A 14,021-nucleotide genomic window follows, 5' to 3' on the forward strand; every position below is an offset into this window, starting at 1 on the left:
ATTCCATGCTTGTATCACATCCGTGCAAGTATGTATGTTGCTCAGTACTTAACCAATCCAATGGCAGATCCTTAAGTGTTAACTTTACATAATGCATATATACACACATTATTTCTTAAAATGTTGCTAGCATGTTTTATAAGATAACATTTTATTACATTGTTATGTTAGTGGGTTTACTTTTTTAATGATGAAAAGTGGCACATAAGTACAGGCAAAATGAAATACTATTTTTTTTATTAACTATTGTTTTATGTTTGAAATGCTGAATAATAAAAAAACTAAAACAGTAAAAAAAAAACCTTAAATCCTTTATAAGCCTTATGTTTGAGTACTTACATAGCCCAGCTAGTGACTTATTGATTGTGTATAGTTGGTTACAAAATAGCTAAATTGTAAAACCAAACAATTTGTCATTTCAAAACTTGGGAGTTGATACAGGAGTTCGGATGAAAACAAAGATTAAGGAAGCAATCCTATGGCCTCTAGACAGCGGCTAGATGGCCATAGGATATCGTGTTATATCCGGGAACTGTCCTCCTCCCATTTCCGCGCTGCCTCGGAAGCAGCGCGGAACAGCCCCGTCCTCTGCGCTCAGAAGAGGAGGGTGGAGCAGCCGAAAAGGGGCATGGCTAGGGGCGTTCCAGGGAGGACAGAAATGCCTGTACGACTTATCCAATGTGTCGTACAGCAGCCTCCTCCCCCACTCCGTCCTCCAGCGGCTAGACAGCCACAATCGGCTGTCTAGCCGAAAATGCAGGGCAGGAGAAGCGTGGAGGGAATGATTCCCTCCACACTTCTCCTGCCCTGCTTTGGATAGGCGGTTGCCTCCGAGTTCAGAGGTGGCTGCCTATCTGGATAGGATTCCACACTAAATAATCTGACCGGAGCAACATTACTGAAGCTGCTGCTTCAAATAAAAGGCACTCTGTTAAAAATACATACTGATTCACCCATGGATGACCCTGAGTCGTAATCCACTAAATCTCTCTGCCATAAAGCCCTGTGCTACTAATTAGACTTCAGACTGTGTCACAAGTAGTGTATATACAACAGAGTTATATGCAGTGCTACTTCTTGTCTACTGTTCATGCTCAGCACTAACAGTGCAATCCTTTACACGAGTTCAATGGGAGTTATTCCCACGTAAGTGTACACAGTCTTGTAACCTTAGGGCATTTCTATACCAGCCTAAAATCCTGCATTTAAAACGGGGCTTTCTGCTTCCGTTTTAAATGCAGGATCACAACTGACTCCCTTTAGATGTGCTTCCTTTTTCTCTTCCCCTTTCCCCCTTCCCCCCCTTATCTGAGTCTTCCATTATCTGTCATTGATCTCACGCCTCTTCTTGCCGCTTTAATTCTTTTGATGGAGGAAACTGAAGCCGAACACAACAGGGTAATTTGATAGCTCATTATCTGTGATCTATTTAAAAACGGAACAAAGGGCATTTAGTGCAGGAGGGTCATAGCTGGGTCACTGAGTCATGTAGAGAGCCCACAAACTTCCCGGAAGGAGCAATCTCAATCGCAGGATAAAAGCCCCGTGTAAAGGAGCCCTGAGTTCTGAAGCAAACCTAAAATACTTCCTATAAATGGCAGTATCCATCAATTATCATGGATCCAATATTTACACACACTAAAGCCATACTTCTCTGGACTCATGCATTCTCCAATTTGCATAAAGCACTCCTATGTTTCAAACAAAACACACAGTGTTATGACAGTGTCTATATTTCCAATCTCATGAAAATTGCATGCTGACATTAGCCCACATATAAATGTGCTTTTTCAAAAATCAATGTAGAAAGAGGTGATGGAGACATTGAAAAGTACATTTCAGAAATCATCCAGAACTGGGTAAATAAAGTTGTCTTTGAACAGGTAGTAGGCCAAACATTGTCCACCACAAATCATTGAAATTAGGCCAGAACCTGCAAATACATAAAAGAATATCTTATATTAGCATTAGCGGTGGCTAGCAAGATTAGAACTGCTTTTTGTGTTGGGAACTATGAAACACATTTGAATTGGGCTTTGGTTACTGCTTTTCCTACTGGTTTTTAAGGGTCCCCCCTTTCCTTTTCAGGTTCTAGAAATGGAAATATGGTAAAATATCTTATATTCTTGCCTCTTATTCTACAGCTGACTCTTCCCAGTAGAAAGTCATTCATGCACAGGATCAGTTACAACTACGACATTACAGCCTTAAGGACAAGAAAAAAAAGATCCTCAAAACTATTTTTGGCATATCCACACTACATGTTTAAATTAGTTTTGCCATTTGTTCCCTCTTCCCAGGGAACACTGGGAACTGTAGTTCTTGAACTTGGGTTTGGGGTGGGGCCTAGAGATCTCTAACAGAGATTTCTCAGAACCTTGCTAGACTACAGCTCTCACCAATACTATGGGTGAAGTCATGACTGTTACATTGGTATAAACGCAATATACGTTTTCAGTGTAGAACCAAGCATAGGCAGCCCATTTGCATTAATCTGTATAATCAGTTTCAGTAAAACAGTGAGTATTTGTGCCATTCGCTTTTGGAGAAACAAGATGGGATGAACTTCAAAACTTCCCTAGGTTGTCATTATAGCATAATTACCTTCAGATCCCGTTCACTTTAGCATAGGAGTGCACAACCTTTTCAGCCCCAAGGGTCGCATATAACTCTGGCTCATGGGCCACACACACGCACGCTCACACACATCCTAGCAATCCTGATACATATCATTTTTTCCCCATTGCTAGCAGCAGTGGGGAAAGCTTCTGTATGAGGACTGCTGGGGGAGGGAATGGAGAGACTTCGCTCCACTCCCTCCCCCAGTGATCCTCATACAGATTGCTCTGTTAACCATGGAGGAAAGTATTATCTGTATCAGGAACGCTGCGGGAGGGAATTCAGCAGTGGCTCCACTCCCTCCCCCAGGCGACAGGGTCAGGGCATCCTTGGAGGTTGCAATTAAGGCCTTAGGTTGTGCACCCCCTGCTTCAGTGCATAGGATTGTGATGATAGCCTAAAGGCCATAATCCCAGTCCTGGTAAAATTTGAGCTCTACCCTTCTATTTCAGTGGGATATAAATTATACCCTAAGGGCACAATATACTGTGAAACTCTCCAGTACAACATCTGTTAAAATGAATGGGGCCTGAACAAGTGCTGTGACACTTATATAAGTTTCATTCATTTCAATGGACCTTTTTCAAGTGAACCTCCTGGTGAATTGTGACCTTAGGTAGATCCTTTACTAAGCCATTGCATGAATGACTTTTTAAATACTCATGCTGCCCAATCTAGATTGAGACCCTGACGTGAGGGAATTAACCATTTGCCCCCGCTGCAGTCCTATCTGGATCAGCTCCCCAATGCCTGTTCTTTGCATTGAAAGAAAAACTTCCACTGCAATGAATGGGAGTTTTCCTTCCAATGCAAATAGCAGGTGGAGTGGGCATGATCCAGATTGGAAGTATAGTGGGGGTAAAGGGTTAAAATGTTTTCTCTCCCCCACACCAGGGTCCCACTCCAGACCAGGGCCCCCACGCCTGATAGCTATTTTTAAATAATCAACTCATTCAGTGGCTAATTGTAGGGACGGTGTCTTGTCTAGTCTAGTCCTAAAAAGCCCCATCGAACAACCAAATTACTTCTGAGAAAACATGGGCTGTGTCAGGAGCGCCCTAGCTGCCTCTTACAGTCCCCTCCAATAGCCAACTCAAGACACAGACAAAAAGGATTCTTTTCAAGGCTTTATTCCGTTTACAACTTAATGACTCTTTCAGATGCTAATCACCAGCGACTAAGCAAAGAACAGCACTGGGGAAAGATAGCATAGTGGCCTATGCTCCAGGTTAGGCAGTTGGTCCCCGTTTGAAGGAGAATCATGGGAAGACCCTGAACTTATGGGCTAGGGAGAGTTCCTCCCTCTTTCCCTTGGGTCCTCGGGACACGACCGACCGTTGCTTGCGCGCCAAACGAACGCTACGCCTCCTTTCTGCGCCCTCCATCACTTGTCGCTCCCTGCGTCTGCGTTGAGCGTCTAGCAAGCCCCCCTCCTGCACTTTCTCACTGCCAGGGTTACGATCTATCTCAGGAATGCTGGCAGGAGGAATCTCTGCCAGCTGCTGTGCCTGTGAGGGATGAGCTGGCTCCTCTCCCACGGATTGCTGTTCCTCCTCAGAATCAGAACAGCTCTGGGGTTCTATTGGCTCAGTTTCCACCCTGACAGGCTGTTGGGTCCATGGGTTTCAATGTGACTTCTGAGTGAACAACCATGTTCAAGATTGGAGTTAACCTAGGCATATGTTACTATTTGCCTTGCTTCACTGTTGTTGTTGTTTTTAATAATGTATTTGAGATAGAGTGGCATTTAATAAATACCACTATTGCACCTCTACCCTTTTCAATAATAAAATCATAACTGTTTCAATCATACCTAAAGCTGCCCACCAGTGCAACATCAGTGGAAATTCAGACATAACTGCAAAACAGAACATTACATTTTAGGATTAGCACCAAGATGAAAAATACAAAATAAGATCACAACAATGCATTAAAAATGAAGTGCTAAAGTATTAGAATACATTTCAAGATAATGTACACACATGTTATCTTATTATCATAATACTACTATTTTAATGGCTGTACAGCTAAAATCAGAAATAAAATAATATAGTCCTAGGGCAGGGATGGAGAACATGTGGCCCTCCAGATATTGTTGGACTGCAGCTCCCATCATCCCTCACCATTGTCTGTGCTGACTACAGTTGATAATAGTTGCAGTCTAACATCTGGAGGACCACCCCTGCCCTAGGGAGAAAGTATCTATGCCCCACTCCAGCTGGAGGGGGGGTACTACTTGTATGGGAGCAGCCTACTATGTGGAGACTCGAGTGTATTGTCAGGTGCTGTGCATGCATGACTCTCTCTGAAGCAACTGTTGGGGCTGCACAAGTAGAGCCCCCTTTTAAAACCCTGGTAAGCATCTCTTTATGTTGGGGAGATGCTGGATTCCTAAGAACATAGGACGCTGCGTTAGACCATTGGTCCATCTAACCCAGTATAGTCAACACTGTCTGGCAGTGGCTCTCCAGGGTTTCAGGCTGGGGTTTTCCCTATCCCACCTGGAGATGTTTGGTATTGAACCTGGGACCCTCTGCATGCAAAGCAGGTGCTCCATCACTGATCCACAACCCCCCTGATTCTCCTTCCCTACCAAGCAGCTGAGTTTTTAAACTTGTAAAAAGGGCCCTATGTGCACAGCCCTAGCTGCTTCCCATGCACATCACTGGCTTGGGACTTGGGTATTAAATATTTGAGTTTTTCTACGCAAGGTTGCTAATCGGCTGTTAATCCGCTGACTCTACTTCCAGTTTCATCGCAGAACTGAGATCCGGGCACTACATGAGGAGCATTTTCTTTCCTGTTTTTCCTTTCCATAATCTGTAGGTGGCACAGTGGTATAGCGGATAGTGCAAATACACAAGAGGAAATCACAGTTATGTTCACATTCACAATTAAATGCCACATTTTCCCTGCTCTAAAAAAAAACTCACTGGAAGTGCTGGTTAAACACAGCTGTGAAACTGGAGGGACGTGACATCATCTAAAGAACCCATAAACAACCGTGAGTAGGGAATGATGAGCACATGATAAATACCTTGTTTAGAAAAGCCCACTTGCAAAGTGCCTGTCATTATGATATGTGTATGGAAGGAAGATCCTGGAGGGTTTGTAGAGCACTTCTCTGCACCAACAGAGTATCAATATCAATGTGGGCCTGTCAGGTATGTAGTGGCCAGTCCTCCTCCTCTCAACTCTGTCCCTATTAAAGCATGTTTACTTTGCCTTGTATTGCTCAGTGGGACACTGAGAACCAAGCCACAGGGTGGCCAGGTATCCTGCTTTACAGAGGACAGTGCTCTATCTGAACAGGCCTCTGTTTGAAGATGTCCTCTATTTGAAAGGCTGTCCAGTCCAAGTCTGGTTTAAAGATAAAAGAACTCTAAGAATGCAGAGAAGAGGCCTTGATGATGCCCAGCAACACTTAGAGCTTTTCTACACAAGGCTTTTAATCAATGTATGTACTTTTGGTTTCATCGCAGAATTGAGATCCGAGCTCTATACAAAGAGCTTTTCCTTTCCTGTTTTTCCACTACATAACCTGTAGGTGGTGCTGTGGTATAGCGGAATATCACAATTACACCAGTAGAAAAATTCCTTTTCTTTCACTCTCAGAAGTAATACCCCATTTCCCCGCTCTACCCCCACCCCCGCAAAAGTGCTCTTAAAAAAAGAAGCAAAATTGGAGGATCACGACAATTGTCTAAAGACCTGTAAACAACCATAAGGAATCATGAGCACACAATAAATGCCTCATGTAGAAAAGTTCTTAGAACCTGGACAGCAGATGGAGCAGGCAAACTCATCATCGGTACATCACAGTCTGAGATGTTTTGTATTTGTCTTTAAATTATAGTCATGTATAAATCTGCATGAATACATACAGGATAGCCAGTCAGTGAAAAGGCCCAGGCGAGTACAATATTCTGCATATACATAAAAGACTTTGTGCATCACGGATACTTCTGCCGTACATAGTCCTGCATGTGCTAGGCCTTTTCATTCCCGTCTGCAAAGGCAAATGCCCAACATACATGCAGAGATTAGCTATTGGCTGTGAGGAATATTTTCCTCATAACAGAAGTCTAGTGTAATCTCCTACACTGAGAAGCCCTTATATGAATGGAGCTCCATCCACACATTGGAACCGTTGGATGGCCACCAAAACATATCAAAGAATAAAATACTTGTCTCCAGATTCAGTTTTATGAGCCTAAGCTAGAGGTGGGGAACCTGTACATACGATTATCTTACATACCCCACACTTCAGAGTGGTCAGAAGATCTATGGATAGTGCTATGGGGTTTAATTTCCTTTGAGTAACACAGCACTGGAGATTTAGAGTATCTTGTAGTGTGGCATCTTCTGAAGTGGACAGTGTCCACAAAAGCTTATCCCAGAATAAATTTGTTAGTCTTTAAGGTGCCACAGGACTCTTTATTGTTTTTGCTGCAAAAGACTAATATGCCTACCCCTATGGAATTTGTGTTATTTGCTTTATTTACAATCTACGACATCTACCCTATTAGAAGCAATCACTCCTAAAAACAAGCAGATCCCTGTCTCTTCAAGGCTGCACCTCCAGTTCCAGCCAACTCCAGCAAGAAACTCTCTCCAGCTCTCTCAGGTCAATGGTATTTGTTTGACAGTGACTGTAACCATATTTTTTTTTCTTTTTTTTTACATTTCCAGCTTCTTTTTAAAATTGTATTTATTACATATTAAAATACACAGAGAAACATAACATAACCATTTAACAATGCACAATCAAACATAAACTACACATCTTCCCAGATTCTTGTTATAATAAGTAGCAGTATGATAAATGTTGGTGATGACCTTACATCGTGGCCCAGTTAAAAGATTTGCACTAGTGGTAAAAAACTGGATTTGTTCTCCTATTTGACCTCTTATGCCCTTGTTCTTACATATTAATTGCTCAGGATGAGCAATTGCATTTTTTGTGGTTTATGTTTTGTTTGAGAGCTTCGGCTATTGGGTGGTATAGAAATGTAATAAATATTGTTTGGGAGGATCCTTTCTTCAACAACACTGTGGTCTCACATGGCTGCTGTGATCTTTCTATATTAATTTGCCTACTTCTGAGCTTTATCTAAAAAATAGTTCTTCCATTTTTTATTTTTTTGGCTGCATTTAAACTGCTCCAAACATGTTTTTTTTCATCTTGAGGAGAAGGCTTACCCTGTCAACTTTTGAAACTTCTGAACTAAGATTACTATTGTCCATAATGAATATACCAATTAGGGGACTGTGAGAAATTTTCAACCGTAAGAATGAAATACTAGCTAGAAGGGAAACTGTTGAACATGTTTCCCATATATCCATAGAACTAGTGCTCTTGCCCAGCCTTCCCCAACCTGGTGTCCTCAAAATGTTTTGGACTACAGCTCCCAGAATTCCTTACCATTGGCTGTGCTGGCTGGGGCTGATAGGAGTTGAAGTCCAAAACATCTGGAGGGCACCAGGCTAGGGAAGCCTGAGCTAGATCTACAACTAGTGCTTTTTTTATTGGTATTGGAGTGCACTGATGACTGTTGGGGCACATTACCCAATCAATATACTGCTTTTCTAGTGTTATTTTCTGCTTTTTATTCTGTATTATCCAAAATACCGCAACAGATGTCATTGTGTGTGCTATGAGGTATAAATACGCAAGTGTCACCATGGTGGGATTGTATTGATATGTCACAAGGTGTAGATCTGGCCCCGGTCTTGCCAGAATGTGTGTGTGCTGGGGGAGGTGGGAGACGGTTTAGCAGCTAAAACAATTACTGATGAAGCTCTTTTGCAGGATAAAGAAAAAGGAAGATGAAAGTGAGGACACTGAAATTTATCAGCGGGGATAAGCAAAATGGGCATGAGGTCAATTTAACATTTGCTATAGCTCACATGTGAGGTTTAAAACAATCCTTGTTACACTGCAGTGTAGAACCAACATTGGCCAGAATGTTCATTCTCATTACAAATGCCTCTCTCCTACAGCAAATAAAGACTCAACCATGTCTGTATATCTGTATATGTATGTATACACACACACAAACACATATATATATATATATATATATATATATATATAACCAATGGGTGGTTGAGCCACCTGAACCTTTCAAACTGTTTGTATTGATAAGGTAGTGCCTGTCCTGAAAACCTGGAGAATTTGATCCTGAGATATCTAACATGCAAACTGGCCCTCAGTTTGGAAAAGATAAGTGCTTGAACCCACACCCTCATTTCCAGGGAACAACCCAGGTAACGTTCTGGTTCCTTTAACAGGTTCCCACATCCGTGAGGGAGGATGCAGCCATTGTGTCTTCTTCTAGCTTCCTCCTTTCTAGTCCCATCCCCCACCTGCTGGAGCAAGCAGGGCTTGTTTGGGGTCCATAGTATGCAGATGACATTTAGGGTACTGGGGAGACCTGGGATTATTATTACATTTACATCCTGCCCTCCTTTCAAGGAGCTCATGATTCTCCCCTCTCCCTTTTATCCTGACAACAATCCTGTAAAGTAAGTTAGGCTGAAAGATAGTGATTTGTTCCCCAACCTAGTGCCCTCCAGCCCTACAACTCCCAGCATGTCTGACCATCGGACATGTTGCCCAGGGCTGATGGGAGTTAAAGTCGAGAACATCTGTAGGGCACCAGGTTGGGGAAGGCTGGATTAGACCAAGGTCACCCAGTGCATGGCCCCTCACAGCTGATTGGCTGTAAAAGACTTGGGCATATTATATGAACTAGCAACCTTACTAACTCACAAGCAGTCTCTAGAGTTGCCAACTTCCTTTCTGTTTTACTGTTCTCATTTCTGTGTCTTGAACACCAGCCTAGCATACAGAAATGTAACAGGTGAAGTTTTTCCTGGCAAAGAAATAAAGATTGAGCTGCTTAATATTGGCATGTCTGTTCAAAGCATAGCAGTCAAAAACTGATGATCCAAGTAGATGTGATGAAGCCAAAAGTATTGCTTCTAAAAACACGTTTCAAAAATTAACAGTACTGTTTCAGAGACCGTATTTATTAAACAGCGTACGTACCAGCCGAAGTTATTGTGATGTGAATGATTGTAACAGTTACAGCATAATCCCAAACCCATTCTTCTACAACCAAGACAAAGAGCAGTCCAGAGATGAAATAGGTTATCTCCAATGAAACGAGAAGAACTAGAAACACAAAATATGTGATGATAGCATTAGAACACGGTTGCAGAACCTCAGGCCTGGGGGCCAATTCTGACCTGCCTGGGGTCACAGCCCAGCCTTCCAGAGTTCCCTAGATGGCTGTGCCCTTTTCCCAACTGCCAATCGTTTGGTGGTTTCCTGGCTTTTGTGCAGCTTTTTCCGCATTCTAAAAGGTTACAAAATGTCTCCCTGTTGTATAAGTAGGAGGAATGACTGCAGAATCAGCAGGTCTCAAACATAACCGTTCTTTATTTCAGCACACACAGAAGAGACAACTCAACAGAAGCTTCACCCACTGTTGCTACTCCCAGCTCTACAGGAGCTGCCAAGGTTCAAAACAATAACTACGCCACAGTACACACACACACACACACCCCGACCCCGGGCAGGATACATAACACTCTCCTAAGGCTTAGTTACTGCAGTAAGAGTTTTAAGCTAAACTATGCTGGTATTTTGGCCCTGCTCCTTTTGTTTTTAGCTGCACTCACCATCGGGATGCAACGCTGGAGAGCTTTTCCAAAATGGAATTTGTCACTTTGGATGACAGAGGTTCAACACCCTTGACAGTAGGACTTTTCTAGTTCTAGGGCTGCTAAATTTCTGTTTATCAAACTGCTACTAAAGGCATGGGACTAGGTTGGCAACTATATTTTATCCTCAACTTCAGGCTCAGTCTGTGAAATGGTACTTGCTATTAAGGTTAAACAGGTAGTTCTAGGGGAGAGACATACACCTTTCAATTCAGTTTGTATGTATGTTTTCATAGGACAAATAGGCAGAATCCTAACGGCATTATATCATTGAACCAGTTTTCATGGGCTTCCCACTTGTGCTGATTTGAAAAGAGAGATCCATGGTATTTATTTATTCAGGGATTTTGGATTACGTATGATGATCCTATTAGAACCTTGCGCCATGCCACATGTTCCTGAGGCTGCCTTTTCCACTGATCTGTGTCCACCCCCACCCCCCAAACCCCCTCCATATAGGATAATAGCAAATACAATCAACAGGGTCATCTTTGCTTTTCAGCCAAATGTTTCAGAGATTCTCCTTTCCAAGAAAGGAGGTCTGATATGGAATGAGATATCTCTGTGCTAACATAACATCTTGAATTGTGTCTGGATGATGTAGCCCTCAATGGGAGCAGAAAGATGCACATTCTTGTGCATAGATTTTCTCAAAACACCATTATTAGGTCTTCAAGTACTTATTTTTATCAATGTGTCAGACTTTCATAATTTTCCCCACAAAAGTATTTACTCTAGTCCCCTCCTGCCATGGTCAAAATCCCATTACACACTAAATTAAAGTAGGTTATGCGTATTTATTGTTCCTTAGACCAGCAATAACCTCATGAAGGAAATTAACTTAAAAGTTAACACAATTAAATGTTTCCTTAAGCAGTTGGTTCTCTGCTGAGACCAGAAGACAATCCACCTTATCCTCCAAGGAGCTGATCCTTCATCAGCCAAAATCAATAGTAAACATCCACTGACTTTAACAAAATAAAATCAGGTTTTCAATAGTTAAATAGTCTTTTAATACCCATTCTCTCACCCTCTGCCAAAACTGCCTTCTGTAAGCAATATGCCTATAGAAAGGAAAGCAATATTATTTTCATTTGTCCAAGTTATTAATTAAGAATTGTATCTCTTAATTTATTCCTCAGACTTTCAACAGCTGCTCTGGTCAGTACTGTAATCAATCTATGGCTGTCCGACAGATAAATCTGGATGTACTGGCAATTCTTACCCACACCAGCAACCAGGGAACACTTCAGAGTAGGAGAAGGAAAGGTCACAGTACTTGTAGTAGTAGTGTCTCCTTTTCTCCCTCCATCTCTGGAATTAGAAAAACCTTCTAGCCCAGCCTACTCACACTAGTTCTAAGAGCCAGTGCAGATAGTACTTCAGCTGGCTCACAATAGTGATTTATTTGCATGAGTCATGAAAAGCAAACTTATGTAATTCAACTTTTGTGAATGAGAAAATCACAGCTTGCCAACTATTAATGCATAAATTTGCACATGTTGACTCACAGCCAAACTAGACATTGGCCCAGTTTACACAACACGAGGGTGGTTAATAAGCCTGGTTCTATTAGACAATGTTCTAGCATCTTTTCTGTTTGGATACATTTCCCACTGTTTAGAATACGGCATTGATGGGCCAAATATTTGCCCAAGAGTCACCATCAGACACCAGGAGAGGAAACAAAACACTTTGGAGACCACAGCATCTTACTAAAGGAGAAGCAACCTAACTGGTTCCTGCTCTGCCTCAGAATATTTCAAGTAATATATGAGGATGGCATTGGTTGGGAAGTAGAACGCCTACTTAGGATGTATTCACAAAAGCATGACCTTCCAGCGTCATGACGAAAGCCATGTGGAAAGTGGTCTTGTGACCACACTTCTAAAACCTGTTGACCTCTTCAGGTTTAGAAGAGCCTGGAATCTGCAGTTCTGTTGTGCTGCTGCCCAATACGGTGAGTTACAAGGGTTAAAGGTCATAGTATTCTTAGGCTCCAGAGTGACTCTGCCAAGCCACGCTGGCCATTGGTAGCTCCTGACCTGTAGGGCTGGTCCAGGACATTTTGCTGCCTGAGACAAAGAACAAGATGGCATCCCCTCCCATTCCAGGTACAAAAGATGACTGGAGTTGCAAATGAGTTTTTCTTCAAGACTGGTGATGGAAAAGCATCCTCTAACACACCTGAAGGCAGCAAGCTAGCTTTGTGGATGCAGAACAGGCCATGCTCTTTCCTCCAGCACCTTGCTGCTGCCTCCCAGCATCTGCTGCCTGAGATGACTGCCTCACTCTGTCTAATGGTAGGGCCAGCCTTACTAACTTGGAAGGTTTATGAAGACTTGCAGGTCAGGCTGGTACTTTGCCCTGGGGAACAACAGTATCCACTTTTGTCTGGCTACCTGGCTCATGATTCCTGGCTTTCAACTCATTGCTCCCAGATTAGCAACATAGGAAGATGCCTTATACTGAGTCATGCCATTGGTCCAATTAGCCCAGTATTATTGCCACTGGCTGGCAGTGGCCCTCCAGAGTTTCAGGCAGGAGTTTTTCCAGCCCTACCTGGAGATTCCGGGGACTGAACCTGGGACCTTTTGCATGCAAAGCACAGGCTCTTCCACTGAGCTATGGCCCTTCCCCTGCTTACGGTCTCGTTCTACTTACAGATATTGCTGCTTACAGACTCTTTCACCACCATGTATAACACATGCCTCAAAAAAGGGGCCTTGGAAGCATGTGAGCCTCAGAAACAGATGACTGCAAAAAGCAGTCATGTTAACTCATCTATAAATAAATGTTTTTGATCTGTACAAAGCCACAGTGTCTAAATGTAGTTCATATTAATAAGATCGAGATGTGACCTGTATACAATGTTATTTATTCCAATTGCATATAGCTTCCCTTACCCACAAGTAACTTACTTTTCAGATAGCCTCACTGAAATGTGATTTGCACCTAAAAGCAAATCAGTTAAAGATCTCCCTGCACACTTTTGCCAAAACAATTTACATTTTAAAAGGTTTCATTCCTAGCAATTTATCGTTCTTTTGAGAGAAAGATTATAAACCCACTAAAATGTATTTACTCACTGTAAATATCTATCTTTTGGCTCAGAAGGGGAACCATAATAGCTTTACAAGCAATCACAGTCAGGCTGTTTCACATATTACAGCGTGGCAATTCAGTGGGGATCCATAGCCAATCCCAACACTCTGTGCAACTGGGGTTCCAGTTCGGGGTTCAAGTAAGCAGAACACCTGAAGGCCCCCTCCCTGCAGACATTTGGGATGTCTACACAAACACCAGGGGCAGGAACTACTCAGCACATATGTGATCGGGGGAAGGGCCAGTCAGTGTGGCCCCATTCTCCCCTCATGCATTGGTCCAACATGTGACAGAAACATCTGAAGAGGGCTGGAATTGGAAGGACTCTTGTAGGACATCTGCTCCATGCAAGAAATGAAGAGCTAAACAATCTCAACAGACAGCTGTTTCTAGTTGAAGGCCTCCAGTAAAAGAGAGCCCACCATCCGTTTAGGTTAGGATGGGGAGCCTCAGGCTCAGGGGCCAAATCCAGCCTTCCGGGGTTCCCCAGATGGCCACAGCCCCTTCCTGTGCCCCACCTCCTTTCCCCCAACCACCAAACGTTTGGTGGTTTCCCAGCTTTTGTG

General features: G+C 42.8%; 1 protein-coding gene across 1 annotated transcript in view; it reads right to left on the minus strand.

Moving 5' to 3' along the window:
* Positions 1-1,838: 1,838 nt before the first annotated feature.
* The window catches only part of TMEM244 (transmembrane protein 244), a 29,199-nt gene continuing 17,016 nt past the window's right edge, over positions 1,839-14,021 (minus strand). Inside the window, exons 4-6 of the mRNA XM_084831667.1 lie at positions 9,674-9,799; positions 4,433-4,477; positions 1,839-1,933 (exon numbers count right to left, since the gene is read on the minus strand). Coding sequence (XP_084687793.1) covers positions 1,839-1,933; positions 4,433-4,477; positions 9,674-9,799 — 266 coding nt within the window. The remainder of the gene's footprint in view (positions 1,934-4,432; positions 4,478-9,673; positions 9,800-14,021) is intronic.

The sequence above is a fragment of the Heloderma suspectum genome, chromosome 1, assembly GCF_057233095.1.
Source record: "Heloderma suspectum isolate Gila_16-S chromosome 1, 16-S_ref, whole genome shotgun sequence".
Taxonomy (NCBI): domain Eukaryota; kingdom Metazoa; phylum Chordata; class Lepidosauria; order Squamata; family Helodermatidae; genus Heloderma; species Heloderma suspectum.